General features: G+C 38.3%; 1 protein-coding gene across 1 annotated transcript in view; it reads left to right on the top strand.

Moving 5' to 3' along the window:
- Window positions 1–14,887, top strand: part of SYNE1 (spectrin repeat containing, nuclear envelope 1) — a 250,787-nt gene extending 235,900 nt beyond the window's left edge. Inside the window, exons 136-142 of the mRNA XM_010581892.1 lie at window positions 1,051–1,262; window positions 2,783–2,983; window positions 3,331–3,459; window positions 3,841–4,053; window positions 5,057–5,149; window positions 6,985–7,043; window positions 13,826–14,887. Of these exons, the coding sequence (XP_010580194.1) occupies window positions 1,051–1,262; window positions 2,783–2,983; window positions 3,331–3,459; window positions 3,841–4,053; window positions 5,057–5,149; window positions 6,985–7,043; window positions 13,826–14,066 (1,148 nt within the window). The 3' untranslated portion in view covers window positions 14,067–14,887. The remainder of the gene's footprint in view (window positions 1–1,050; window positions 1,263–2,782; window positions 2,984–3,330; window positions 3,460–3,840; window positions 4,054–5,056; window positions 5,150–6,984; window positions 7,044–13,825) is intronic.
- The last annotated feature ends 455 nt before the right edge of the window (window positions 14,888–15,342 follow it).

Consider the following 15,342-nt stretch of genomic DNA (forward strand, 5'->3'; position numbering starts at 1 on the left):
GACATACATATTTACATGACTCTTTCTGTTACCATGTTCTGTTTAACATCTCTTATTAGGAATAGTAAGGAAAAGTAAATATTCCTTGTATATGCCCTATAAAGAGATTAGGCACACAAGTGCATTTGAAGAACCCCTTCATATTATGAGACACAACCCTAAGCCATTCTGAACCTCACTGTGGATCCAATGCATTTTTGTTGAATGTTTTCTGATGAAAAAAGATTGCTTATATTGCTGTACAAAACACATAAGTCACCATTCATTTCTTCTAATATTAGCTTTCACTTTTAATATTATCCATCTACAGTACAGAAATCTATATTCATAGAGTAGAAGTATTCACCTGACTAATTTTAAACATCAGCTGTAGAACAGGAGGTATGGCATTGTAAAAACATGGATTTGTTCCAGAGACTGTAAAGGCAATGTCTCCATTCTTAGCTTGGCAAGATATGCTACCCATGCAGTTGATTTTATTTTGATTATTTTTTTTTAAGTTGATGGAATGATACAACTTGTCCTTCTGCCATAGTATTTCAAGATAACTAACAGGAAGAAATAGCCTCTAATTTATGTCTTTTTAGCGCAGGTATTTATCCAATGCATCAGCAGTAGCTTAGGCAAATGTAGTGAGGTGTGAGTGTTAAACTGCAGTAGGTACAAATACCAATGAAAATAATAATAAATATGTGACTAGTGAGACATATTCAGATTCCTTGTCCAGTTTGCATTTATGCTAATTTATGATGTCTTTATACCAGCATAACCTGTTTGAGAGAGCTGCATGTATCAACTTAATTCTGTTCATAGAAGGCTGACAATAGAAAGTGGTAACATTGCCTGCTGCCTGGAATCATCCAGATTCTTCATTTTTTCTGTCCAACATCACATTCTTCAATCTAACTTAGTTTTCAGTGTGGTGTTTCGTGGGCTAGTGTTTTTGGGGTTTTATGGAGCATTTTTTTGTCCTGCACAGGATTCAACTGATGCAATTGTGTGTGGCTGGTGGTTTTTTGCTTTTGTTGAATTTCGTGTTTATCATTCCAGGTGTAATTGACCGTTGGGAATTAATTCAGGCTCAGGCTCTAAGCAAGGAGCTGAGGATGAAGCAAAACCTTCAGCAATGGCAACAGTTTAACTCTGACCTTAATAGCATTTGGGCTTGGCTGGGAGAAACTGAAGAGGAACTGGAGACACTCCGCCGCCTTGATCTCAGCACTGACATACAAACTATTGAGCTCAGAATTAAAAAACTGAAAGTGAGTTTTATTTCTCTTTTCCATGAGTTACCTTGTAAACAGACCTGAGTGCAAAAGGTACGTTGAAGAGGTTGTCAATAGGTGCAGCTCGTTTTCTCCGTTCCGCACGTAGCAGGCTACTGCTGATAACTGAAGTAACCGGGAAAGTGATGTTATGAATCACCTTTTGGCAGAAAAATGTACCACTGGCATTTACTATATAATCCAAATGAATTTTTGGAACAGTAATTCTGTGGTAATTCTTTAATTCCAGAATGTACAGATAATTCCTGATGTCAGCCAAGCTGATGAAAAAAAAAAAAAGCCAAGTTAAATCAAATCTCTTCTAGTCAAACTGGTAACAAAATAGCTACTTTAAAAGAAATGCCTTACTGGGGCATATTACTTTGTGTGGAAGAAGGAGAGAGTGCCCAAAAGGGGTTGTAGCCTACACACTGCTGTCACCAGTACTACATAGGAAAAATTTGGTGTCCCTTTGCAACATTCCTATTTCTTCTTCTGTCATCTCAGATGCACCCGGATTGGAATGCTGCCTTTGTGATCTCTCCTGGATATTTTACAGCTGTAAAGATCTGCAAATGTGATGGTCCACAACTTCACATTCAGTTACTAGCATCTTATAAGCTTGGGCACAAAAATGTGGGAGCCAATGTCAAAATGTACTGTGCTCCATGCTGGGAATGAGGGGGACAGATAGCAAAGACTTTCCGACAGCGATCCATCTAAAGCATATTAATGCTGATCTTCACTATAATCCAAATATAGCTTCCATAAGCACTACAAAGGTCATTGTGACATGGGGCTTTTAAGTAAATGCTGTAAAGTAGGTGGAAAAAGGGGCATTTCACAAGAATCCAGTTCTTACCTCACCCACTCTTGGAAAGCCCATTAGTGCCCTCCAAACCAAAAGAGATGGGGTTTCTTTTGTGGCTTCCAATGTAAACAAATCAGAGTTTTTATACATGTCCTGCTTCTATAAATTGGAGTAGGTTGTTTATACTCTTTGTATGTTTTCTTTTCCCTCAGTAAAAGCTTTTATTTTAAAATACTGTTGACAGCACTTTCCACTTGAAAACATGTTGGTTTTCATGTTTACCAGCAAAACTGAGAAGTGAGGGCAAAAGTTTTATTGTGAGCTAAAGTACAACTGTCCTACATCTCTTAAAATTTCCTTGGGCCTGCTCTGTCTTTAAAATACCCAAAGCATGAGCCAGATCTTTAAAATTCAACTATGACGTCAGACTTTTAAGACTTTACAAGTTTAATTGGCTTGTTCTTGTTTATGCTTACAGTAAAATTTTTGGTAGATGTTAAAGAGTGAACATTTGCAGAGTCACAGAGTGAGCACAGAAATCTCATATCCAGAGTAAAGAGACTGTTACAGTAAGGTACCACTCCGCAGTTGCTGATGGCAAATCATTGCATTCTTGTGTTGCCTTCTCTGCCTGGTTCTTCTGAAAGTCACATTTTACCAATTTCCATCCTTTCTTTCTCCCATCCCACTTTGTCTTGTCATCAAGGAGCTGCAGAAAGCAATTGATAACCGCAAAGCCATCATCTTATCCATCAATCTGTGCAGCTCAGAGTTCACTCAGTCTGACAGTGAAGAGAGCAAGAAGCTTCAAGAGCGCCTGTCTCAGATGAATGTGCGCTGGGACCACGTATGCAATATGATCGAAGAGTGGCGCTCCTCGTTGCAGGATGCATTAATGCAGTGCCAGGTCTGTATTGCACTTATTTTAAATTGTCAGCATCCCACATACAAAAAATGTAAACCATATCGTTATCTGGTGTGCTTATTATTCAGTCTGAAACTTGCCTGTGCAAGCCAAAATACAGCTTCGGCATGTGTTTTCTGAAAGATTCATCTGCACTACCCGAAGCATGTATTTCCAGCCCAAGATTTTCTAAATTCGTCATCTCTTGAATATTATTCTAATATACTGTTCTACACTTCCTTGTAAGTTACGTTATTTAGCCAGTAGGACCTATCATCGCATAAACTAAAAACCTCAGTTTGACTGGAATTTTCTGCTACACTATTAAAATCATCACTCATCACTTTCAGGATTTCCATGAAATGAGCCACGGTTTGCTGCTTTGGTTAGAGAATATTGACAGAAGGAAAAATGAGATTGTGCCCATCAATCCAAACCTGGACTCAGAAACCCTGCAGGATCATCACAGACTTCTAATGGTAGGGTTATAATCACCCCTTTCTCTCCCAAAAAGTATCATCAGAAAAACACCTAATCAGTTTTATTTTTCTCTTGAGGGTTAGCACTGTACATTGCATGCTAACACATAACTGTGGGACCAATGTCAGGAACTAATCTTACTTTGGTAGGGAACATTACTTACTCCCGTTAGTAGCATAACTCATGATTTAAAATCTCAGACAACCACTACTCTGCTGTCTGTCTTCCTGTCAGATTAGAAATTTTTATTGCTTCTCTTTTCTTTCCATTTCATTAATTTCAAATGTCCAGTTTTGTGAGTCCTAGCCTTTTTTTCCTTTTTTTTTTTTTTTTTTTTTAAACTTGCATTAAAAAAAATCTGATGCTTGCCTTGGCAACAGCAAATCAGACGTGAACTGCTGGAGTCTCAGTTGAAGGTGGCGTCACTGCAAGATATGTCCTGCCAATTGCTAGTCAATGCTGAAGGCAAGGACTGTCTTGAAGCCAAAGAAAAGGTGCATGTCATTGGAAACAGACTGAAGCTCCTCTTGAAAGAGGTCACACGTCATATTAAAGACCTAGAGAAAATTCTAGACATTTCAAGTAGTCAACTGGTAAGTCACATCTTTTTATTCCTTGCTATTTGTTGGGCACACATTTCCCACTGTTTTGACTGTCTTTCTCTGGTCAGTGCTGTTGGCTGCACTGTTTCTGTTGTTTGCAATACTTATCAAGATGGTACGCATGTAATCTTGAATAACATAAAGTAATCTTACACTTCATAATGTAAACATCTCTTTTGTCATATGGTGGGGTTTTTTAATCCAGTAATTTTTTGTTACTTGGTGTAGCCATAAGTATTGAACATCTTGATTTGTTTATCCTGCCATTACTGATTCAGTCAACTGGCAAAGTATATGAGATAATTATTCTAGTTGCATGAAGATTATACACACTGAAAATTATAGTGTGTCAGTTGTCACTGGAAAGGAAGATAATGTTCCCTCTGTCAAAGAGAGAGGGAAAAAAAGCATAAAATAAATTCTGTAATAGGCTAACAAATCTCTCATAGTGTCTTCTGAGCTTTGAGCTGTACTCTAAAACTTTTTAAATTATGTATCTCAGGGTATTTGAGAGGAAGTTATGCACGTGTCTTCGCCAACAGTGGCAGGTATAAAGTAAAGATTTCAAAGTTCTCCTTTAGTTAACTTTTTTTAAAGTCTTGTATTAGCAGAGTACGTAAGGCATGAGAACTCAGCTCTTCTCTCCTTCTAGTGAATTTCTGCCTGTTTAAGTAAAATCTTGGTGGTACCAACCTCTCCTTGTAATTAAAGGCCAATAAAGAGCAACTGGTTTTTTCCCTGTATTGACTTTGGCGGAAAATGTGTCACTTTAAGCAATTAAGTTTTAACTACGTGTATGCTTTTCTTTTCCATCAGGGCTAACAGAGAAAACTTGTAATGCCTTAGTCTTATAATTCAGTAACAAAATTTAACTACTTTATTTTATTTGTTTTGGAAATAACTCTGCTGGGATTTCACTCAGGGGCTTTTTTTAGTTTATTTACCTGAACAGCTAGTTGCTGCATTTCTGAACTCCATTCCTTCTGAACTTTAGGAATTGTCCTCATGGTCCTCTGCTGATGAATTGGACACATCAGGCTCAGTGAGTCCTGTATCTGGAAGAAGCACTCCAAGCAGACAGAGAACGGTAATTTCATGTCATACGTTTTCTGCCACCTCCTGGGTGGGAACTCTAGATGTCTGCAGTAGGTCTAGCCAGCTGGAAGGCCCCCTTCTCACTTGATAGGAAAGGAAATGACATAAACCAAGAGCAAAACACAGCTGCTTTCCCCAGCCCTGCTGCATATCCCATCCTGCATGAACTCAGAAGTGGTAAATACTATCTAAAAGCAGGGCTGTCAGTGTGGTTGGTTTACCATGGTATGGCATGTCGTGTCTCTTGTATTTTGCTCTAGTGATGGCAGCACCCCAAAGTCTGGTCTTGTCTGGTATAATCAATCCTCCATTTCTGTTTGGCCTTCTCTTCAGAGCCGCTTCGTCAAGAATCTCAATAAGGTTTTTTTGTCGTTTCTGATGAATCTTGCCGATGGTCTTATTGAGACTTTGGATGAATGGCTAAGTAGAGCTGAAGGGCATAAAACATTATTCAAAACAGCTAGTTGCACAGGACCTAATTAATGGCTATGATGGCAACTCTGGAGTTGTCTATTTACATCGCTGGCACAAAATTCAAGAAATATAGCAATACATGCCTAGTACTTAACACTTCCATACTCTGAGCCCAAAATGGAACTGCAATTATTTTGTCTCTTTCTGCAATTCTATTGGTTGATTACTTTGCTTTTTTCCTTAGTTCTTAAAACAATCAAGTTGGTTTTGATTTTTTTATTCCATTTGCACTTTTCTTAAAGCCTCTGGGTTCTGTCTTGATAAATTTTACAGCTCTTGAAATTAGGTTTGTTTTTTTTTTACATTCACTAGTTTCCTTTTAGATGCTAGTGTGAGAATGTAAAGGAATACTGGCTTTTCAAAAGGAGAAAGAATATAGACCTTAACATTTTATTTCAGAGGTCAATGTTTTTATCTTTTAAATTTAAACTTAAATAACTAGTAAAAGCTCTGATATCATGGATGTAACTGGAGGATGCCTGACCATTACAGGAAATGGAGAAGTATCTTACCATAAAATCTTTGTCTAAAGAGTATGTAGAATTATAATAGGTTTCATCTTAACATTTTAATCAGCATTTGTCTATCTCTAATTTGTTAGTGTTTATGTATGTGACTACTTTTTTTTTTCATTTTTGTCCATAATGTATAGCTAAATTGTATGACTCCTTGGAGTCTGGTTTTCAAACTTCTGGTTTTTGCACCCACAGTTTTGGAGACTGAAGTGATGTTGTTTAGAATTTCAGTGCCAGATATACTGATGCTAAATAAATAAATACTAATACTAAACATACAATCAGAATTATAATTACCTAACTGCATTAAATATTCCAGCAAATAGTTGTGAGTGCAGGAATGCACCTACAGTTATTTGGCCTTCAAAATTGTGGGGGGCATGGGGGTGGACAAGAGGCCAGACTCATCAAAGGAGGCCCTTGGACCTTTTTTCCTTTTTTCCTTGAGAATATTAATTTTGCTGCATTTGCATTTTGAAATATCTATATTTGCCCATATTCAACTCAATACTTTTTTTCTATTTCATATTATAAATTATTTGAGCTAAATTTCTAGTGATTTTTTTTTTTAATCCAGAGCTACTGTTCATAAATGTAAAGACTAAACTGTTATTTTTGAGTTTACTGTGTATGTTCCAATCATTTCCATACTCAGCTAGATGCAAAGAAAAGCCAGTTTCCTTGGTTCATGGGTATTGGTCACTTCATTTGATTTTTTTATTTATTTATTTTTTTATGTTTCCTTTGCTGCACTTTTAATTTAGTTTCATCAGTAGCTTGTCTTTATTTGCCTGGACTGAACATTCTTCTTTCTTTACCCCCTGTTCATTGCAAACAGCCACGGGGCAAATGTAGTCTCTCACAGCCTGGACCCTCTGTCAGCAGTCCACATAGCAGGTACCTTATTCTCCTGGTTTCCGCACTCTGTTCTAGAACCCCAAGAGGATGATGGAAATTGGCCGTGATTCCTCTCCGTCCACACCGACTCGGTCAGGTGAACAGGACTTAAACAACTGAAAACTTCCCTTTTGCTAATAGTTTGGCAAAAGAGGCTCTCAATTACTTCAAATTCTTTGTTAAATAGCAATACTGGCTAATCTTTGAATATCTATGGCTTTTGCTTCCCAGGAATGGCCTGTAATCAACATTTATTTTTCATATGCCTGATCAGGGTGAGTGTGTGTTTACACTCATGATATTTAATGATTATTTTATTTTGGCATGATTTAACAGAAATGCCGGTAGGTTCATGGCAAACACTTTTTATCATCCTCTTTACTTCTAGATATTAAATTAAGGCAGGTAATAGGTCAATACCATATTCTAGAATTCACAAAACCCACAGATCTGGATGAGACATACTAACATCCTTTTCTTTTTGTTTTCTTTTTTTTTTTTTCCCCCTGAAATGTTTTGTTCAGTTTGTGGGTTTTCAGTACTTAAGACTCAAAATTAAAAGTCAGAATTTGAGGGGTTTGAGATCTGGGGTCATTTTCTCTCCCCTCCTAAGATGACTGCGCTCTAACGTGCTAACATTGCCATGACTCTTGCCCAGTGCTTGCATCCATGTGTTTGCTCTGGGAGCAGCACTGCCCCATCTCTGTCTGACCAGTAGAGAGCAGGCTTGCAGCTACAGCTTTTTGCTTTCCACCTTGTCTCCAGCAATCTGTCATCTCTGCAGCTAACAGTGCTTATGCATTCTTTGTTGTTGTCAGTGTGGTGTGTGTACTTTCACTCTTTCACTGATCAGTTCACTAGCCTCTAGAGTTATGAAGTTAAAAAAAAAAAACCAACACGTAAATGAGCAGGCCAGTATGTATAAAGAAGATGTCTTTTGCTATTTCGGCATCTTAGGCATTGCAACAGCTAAAATAATCACAAAGTATGATGAAAATACATTTGTTCTTATAGCTAAGAACTAAATCTCATTTATTCTCTATATATTGAAAATTAACTAATTCATTTTTAAAATAAATCCTGTTAAAGTGAAAGATTTGATGTAGGAGAGAAGGCAACACTAGATTTAATACAGTGATTGAGCAATAACCAAGCAGACAAAAAATACCTTAAGAGTATTTTTTTTTTATGAGCAAAATCAAGGCTTTTTTCAGCAAAATTATTCTCAAATATAAATGAAATAAAGAACAAAACTACTTACCATGTAGATATTTACATAAACAATTCTCAAAAAAAAGTTTGCTTTATATCTGTAGTTAGTGACTGTGACTAAAGTGGTGTAGTTGCAAAACCACATAGCATAACATATAGAACAGGTAGCGTGTCTTTCACTGCTTCCACTGGCACTAAGAAGCTGCCTTATTTTTAGGGATTTTTTTTTCTTTGAAACACAAGGAAACCAAATAGAAAGTAGGTGACATGTGTACACTCCACCTTTCTGCCTGATGAAGAAAGAGAATTAATTTTTCCAACTCCAGTCTGCTATGAAGCTTGGCATTTTGTTTCTTTAGGGAGTGGGAAAAGGGAGGAGTGGGGCTTTACTCTGCAGCCATTAACAGCTAGGAGGAATGGAGGATGTCTCGGCAGATCAGCATGCTTGCACTAGCAACGTTGTACTCAAGAAGCATACTGTGTGCGCTCTTCTGCTCTGCTGTATAGTCAGACCACTTCTGCCAACCTTTTGAGAAGGGTTCTGGTTGTAGGTGCGAGCTGCTGGCTCAAAGAGCAGCTAGCAGTGCTTTGCAGCTTTGAGATCAACCTCTATTCTAGCAGTACCATTGGTGCGGCATCTTTCAGATCAAGTCTTTCCAGCACTGTTTATTAACACGTCTTGCAGCAGTACAACACAATATTCAATTTGTCATTCAGACAAGCATGGAATACGAATGTGTCACTGCTGAATAGGAAACTTAATCAAATGCGCAAGCCAGACAGGTTGTGGTTGATGTATAATGTGGTTTTAACTGATAAAGCAGTACAAGCTGTCACTGTGTTCTTTAATATTTTGACATGCCTCTGATCAGAGTACTTTGTGTTTGATCTTGCACTGGATCAGCAAACCCTGTTAGAGTTTAGTATACAGGAGAACTAAAGTCAATTTTAAAAGGTTTATCGCATAGGAGGTTGTGAAGGAAAGTTCATTTAAAAATTAGAGGGGCTGTGTTTTGTGTATAACAAGTGTGATATCACTTTGCCTTCCCCATTATCACAGGAAAAAGACAAGCGTATATAGTGTGACGCTAAGCAAGGTACAAGCTTAAACTAGGCGTTACGTTGTGGATTTAATTGAAGGCTCATTTAAGAGGTATTAGTAATTGTGTGCTAAGTGGGAAAAGAAAATCCAAGAAGCAACTCTTCTTTCTTCATCAGTTTAATAGAGCTGTCATAAATGCACACCTGGATCTGTGCCTGTGGATTTTTTTGAAGTGATTAAAATGTTAATGAGATTAAAATAGTGGTTCAATTTCCTCAGGGGTGTTTACATTGTCTCTCTTGAGCAGCTCTATTCAAGTCCTGGTGCCACAGTGCCAACCTCCATTTCCTGCTCTCCCCAAGCCTCCCCAAATGACTAGTGGATCTTTAAAGATAGCTTGCTGTTCCTGGAGCACACCAGGCCACAGGACTCTCTGTGCCTTTGGCCACAAAATGGCAGTCATCGCCATACAGTAGCTCAAACACAAGGTTTGGGCTTGGCTTGCCATGGTTCTTCTCCCAGTTATCTCCCGCACTCTCACTTAGAGCTTGTTCCTTAAACTTCATCTTTAACTGCCTTTGAAATGGACATATTCATATTCTTTACAGGGTAAGCCAAATCTGAGGTTGGGGTGATGTGATGCTGAGAGCTAGGGAGAGACCTGAAGTCAGAACGTGGCCAAACAAGGTCACTCCTAGAGCGTCTCTTGGGCCAGCAAGAGGAGTCATTGCCTGCTCTTGTGGGCAGAGCATCATATTTCTCCTCCATAACTCTAGCAGCCTCCATCTTAAAAAAATTAGAAGCAGTGGTAACAAAAAGTCTATTAGAAGGTCATTATCAAATTTAATTTCTCCGATTATCTGGAAATACAATAATTTCCACCTTGAATATATCCATGGTTAGATTAGTAATTTGGTTTTTGCCAACTTTATCCCTTCCTTTATTTTAACAACTTCTTTCTGTCTGTTCTGCACTATTTTATAAAGAGTAGTTTTAGTATCTCCCAGGTTTTATGTTGGTAAGCTCAGGGCTTTATTTCCTTCATAGGAGAAATACTGCAATTTTTTTTGACTCCTTTAAGCCTTGTGTAAGTTTGAATTCGTCTTCCAGAAGTATGTTAACCAAAATGACCCAAACTGCTCTAGGTGAGAGTGGACTAGTGCCTTATAGAACATCATTAAGACAACCCCCTTCCTCTTCTGGAAATCTTGAACTGAAATATATTTTAAAATTTCTTTTGTCCCTTTTCACAGCTATTCACAAGCCACATTATTGGTTTGTGGCTATCCTGTGTCAAACAGCTCAAGATTCTCTTCATTATCTTCAGAGTGTGAACTTCCAAATTTATAGTAGAAGTTTGTATTTCTACCTTATGTACTAAAATCTTAAACTCCTCGAGCTACTTCTTGAACCTATTGGATTCACCCACTTTCTTCTGTGCAAGAAGCCAATCCTATTTTGTATTTGCAAAGAATTCCAAGTTCTGTCATCATACAGATGAAATTTGCTGTTCTTATATTTTGTGCCATAACCTTTTCATAAAGATATTAAATCGAGACTCATCCTTGATTAACTCCAGTAATAACATTCTACTAGCCCAGCAGTGCCTCTGGGGGGGGAATCATTCATCTTTAAAAGAAGGTATTCATCTGAGCTAAAATTAGAGTTCACTGCCCGTCCATTCTATAGCCTGGTAAATTAGCTTCTTCTCTCTTGAAATGCTTAGGAAAGAGTTCCAATTTCACTGACATTACAAACTTCCAAAGTAAGGATAACCATTGCCTGCACTTCTTAGGTGAATTTATGAGATTGTTTGACATGAAAAAGCTTACTGTTGGCCAGGTCTGCAGCTGTGCTCCCCCTTTTATTTAGTTAGTAGGAATTGCATATGGAGTGAGTAGCAGATGGCCTTCCTTCCTTCCCTCCTCAAGCAGGGGCCAGTGTGACAAATGATAGAGCAGTCAGAAGACAGACAGCTAAAGATGCAAGCCCAAGAAAAAGAAATTACATTTTTCTTCAAAGTGGCATATATTACTTCAGCTTTCCCTTCTCCTGCTGGAGTAAACAGGAGTTCTGGCCCTTAGGAACAGTGAGCCTTTTTTATTAACAATGTATATTTTTAACCATCTCTCCTTACCAAATCCATTAAACACTCTAAGGTGAGCCATTCCATTTTCCAGTCAATTATGTAGTTTACGGAGGCATGCCTGCAATGAACACAGGCAGTACAGCACTTGAACTTTTTAGAACTCCCCCTCTGAAGATGTTTTCATAATGTTTCATTATTTGCTTGTTTAATTGTTTCCATGCAGTATTAGAAACTATTCTTCAACACCCTGCTTCACTGCAGAAAAAGTGTTTTGAAAACCTTTGCCATGAACTGTTTTCATTTTTGAAGAAATGTTTATGTTCCTTGTTGAGATCCACCATGCAGCTTACACATGCCACTGTTTTTCTTCTTTTTTTTTTTTTTTGGTAAAACACAAAGCAGGAAGTGCTGGATTGTGCTACTAAAGCCATAAGAAAAGAAAAGAAAAAATAGATGCTAACTTTGCCTGCTCCCTTTTGATTCCATTTTTTGGAAATTCCCCTTGTGACACCCAGTATTGCCCCAGAGTAACTCCAAGTCAATGAAGAAAATTCAGACTTTGCTTATTATCAAACAGCAGTTACCAGCTGCAGAAATGTGGCCTTTTTTGATTGGGATTAACAACATTGTACAATGAGAGCCTTGTAAATAGGTAGACTGTGCAATCAAATGCTTGGAAAGTAATTAAGCACTCCTTGTTCCCTTTGTTCCTACCTCAGTCCATTAACTTTCTGTCTTGGCATTCTTGGACAGTAAAAGTCCTGATCTAATTGAACTTTAATATGGAATGCTCTGATGCTGTTAAATGTGCCATATCCTTTCAATATGTTCTTTATAATATGCAATCTTACATTATGCGATAAGCAGCTTTCCATCCGGGCTACAATAACACGCATTCAAACAACATGCAATCTAATGTTTTGATCGTCGCTCCTTCCTGGGATATTTAGGTCAAGTTAATTATTTAGCGTACCTGGGTCTTTATGTATCTGTTGGTCATCTAAACTTTACCAAATCTGTCTGGCTTTCTTGAAGTCTTCATAGTGGGATGATACACACATATGAACAAGACAATAAAAATAAACTGAAGCATAGAAAGAATTATTTTCTGAACATGTGGGAAGGGGACCCTTGCCAAGCCTGGCATAGTTTTGAAGGTGATATTTGGGTTTTTGCATGCTTTCTCACACAGATTCAGATTTATCTGGGAGACAGGATCAAAAGGACGAAGGGAAGGCAAGGAGACACTAAGGAACCATCACCCCCTACTTGCTTTATTGGGGAGCATTTTACATCAGCCAGCAAGCCTGATCTCCCACACCTTCAAGTTGAGACTAAATCCATCCTTATGAGCATTTTTATCTCTTAAACCCTAGCAAACCATAGATCTTCTGGGGCTTCATAATCATAGCAGCTATATGGATGTATTATAGCAACATGTCGAAGACATAATTCATGACCTAATGTCTTAATGGAGGAGTTCTTGAAGCAAATTATTTGAACGCTCCAAGTTCTTCCATTTTTCGCTAGTGCTAAAATACAATACTTTCCTATGTCATTTAATTAGCACACTGAGACCATCAGATTTTAACTTGCATAATTACTCCTTTCAGTCATCCACCTAGCTCAAAACCTGTCATCTGGATGTTAGAGCTCTGACAGTTTCACACAAAAAGGAAAATGTGAAAACTAAGTCTATCCTTCATTTAAAAAGCAGATTGGATTTTTGTGCTTGCTTTGAAGCGTCCCTTTGGAAATGTTTGCATTAGATCTTGCCTCTCCCATAGACATACGATAAGACATACAAGTCAGATCCATAGGCACAAGGGAGAAAATCACTTAGAAGGTGATGGTATCAAGTCAGCTGAGCAAATAGATTTTAACTGCTGATTCAGTGCAAGATTCAAAATACAATGTACTTTGTAGAAAATGAGTCCCGGTTGCCTGCATATTGGTGTATTAATTAACTGAAGATTGATGTAACTGAATCTTAACACATTATACCCTTGCGGATGCTATGCACAGAAATGAATGCAGAAACTTCTGCAAACCAAATGCAACTGCCATTTTAAATGAGGAGGCTTCCTTTTTAGACAGTGTGCACTGAACACATGTGACAGGTATGGCCCACTTTTTATTTTCCCCTTCTCTAAAGCACAGTGCTTTAAGTGGAGAGTCTTTCCCATAATTGACAAAGGGGCTGTGGGGTCACAAAGCCCATTCTATCGTGATCATTTGGTGTTTTCCTACCCAGTCTAGAAATATGGGGTCTCTTAAGAGTGTTAGGGAAACAGCCTGTTCAGTGAAAAATACCTTTGCAGTTGTCAGTCAAAGTCTGTACAAATTGTAAACAAGCCTTCAGGGAAAGCTGAGTGCCTGAGGGCAAGCCCTGCTGCAGTAATGTTTTAGTCTATTCACCTGTCCGTCCTCTCTTCTCAGGTCCATAAGAGGTGGCTCAGGTTCCTCCCCTTCTGAGGCTGGGCCAGCATGGCGGCACCCGTCCTTCTTCCTCAGAGTCCTCAGAGCTGCTCTGCCACTTCAGCTCCTCTTGCTGCTCCTGATCGGGCTGGCTTGCCTGGTGCCGATGACCGAGGAGGACTACAGCTGTACTATGGCCAACAACTTTGCCCGCTCTTTCCACCCCATGCTAAAATACATGAATGGTCCACCTCCACTATGAAGGAGACCCGTGAGACAGCAGGTGACCTTGCTGGAGTGCTAGCTGGGAGGCAGGATGGTTTTAAAGAGTGACGGGATTCAGTGCGGCAGCTTTAGCTACCTGCTATGGCCACCACTGTGTCCATATCATTCTCTGCTGGCACTCAGCTAGTAACTCATCAGTATATCAGTATCAAACTGCACAACGTATTACCCGAGTAGCTTCGTTTCAATACTCGCATCCTGGGTACTAAGGAGGATGTGACGTGTGTGAGGGAAATGCCCTTCTGTCCAGCATTCTGGATCTTTTAGCCACTTTATATCCAGGTCATTGCCCTGTACTATGCATAGCCAAGGACTTGATACTGTAGATCCTTTCCTGTGTGCTGCTCTAAATGAGCCATTAGCCAGTCTTTGTTAAATACCCTCTCAGTATCTACAGTATACAAAATAACCAATGCTAAAGGAATTTTAGAGCATTTGTAACACACAATTTTAAAGGATCTTGTATGGCAATGTATTATTCCCCGTGGTTTCTGTTTTGGGCATGGTGTTCTAACTTTTGCTTTGAATGCACAAGGTGTAAATCTGAGAAGCACTTTTTTTAAGGTTTAAAAAAATGGATGTAATAAATAAGATCGTAAAAGGTTTTATGAGGAAAAATGTTGAATGTCATGTCGAAAAACAAAGAACATATTTATGTATGTACAGTTTGCTAAGCCAAATTTTATTTGTATTGATTTCTTTGCATTTATTATAGATACCATAAAATATTTTGTCTACGTGCTTTTTAATGACAAATATGGAAACCTCTAAGTTTAGAATGAGATATGTATGGTATAAAAAAATTAGAAGACGTACGTATGCTACACTTCTAAAAAGAATTTTAAAATGCTGTAACAAATTAACGGTATTAGGTATATGTTTGAATGAGATCTGGAAAACTTGACAAATGGTAAAATACATGGGGAAGTATCACGTTAGAAGTTGTGCTAATATTGAAGCTGTCCGTATTTTGAATTAGTGATTGGTCATTTCAGGGTTTTTTTGTCAAGCTGCTTCTTGAAGTTCATTCTCACCCATGTGTTGTTTCTGTGTGTGTTTATGTTTGCACCCGTGCAACCTTTGGCAATTGACATTGTACCAGTCCACACTGAAGCAGATCTTTTCCTGTGGGTATACTGGAAACTTCTTAGTATTCTCCACAGCAGCTTAATACTGAGACTGATGTTTATGCTTTACCAATAGTTAGTCTAGTGGAATATGCCCAAAACATAAGCATAAATAGCAGAAAAACA

The sequence above is a fragment of the Haliaeetus leucocephalus genome, unplaced genomic scaffold (genome assembly GCF_000737465.1).
Source record: "Haliaeetus leucocephalus isolate CR32 unplaced genomic scaffold, Haliaeetus_leucocephalus-4.0 Scaffold819, whole genome shotgun sequence".
Classification (NCBI taxonomy): Eukaryota; Metazoa; Chordata; class Aves; order Accipitriformes; family Accipitridae; genus Haliaeetus; species Haliaeetus leucocephalus.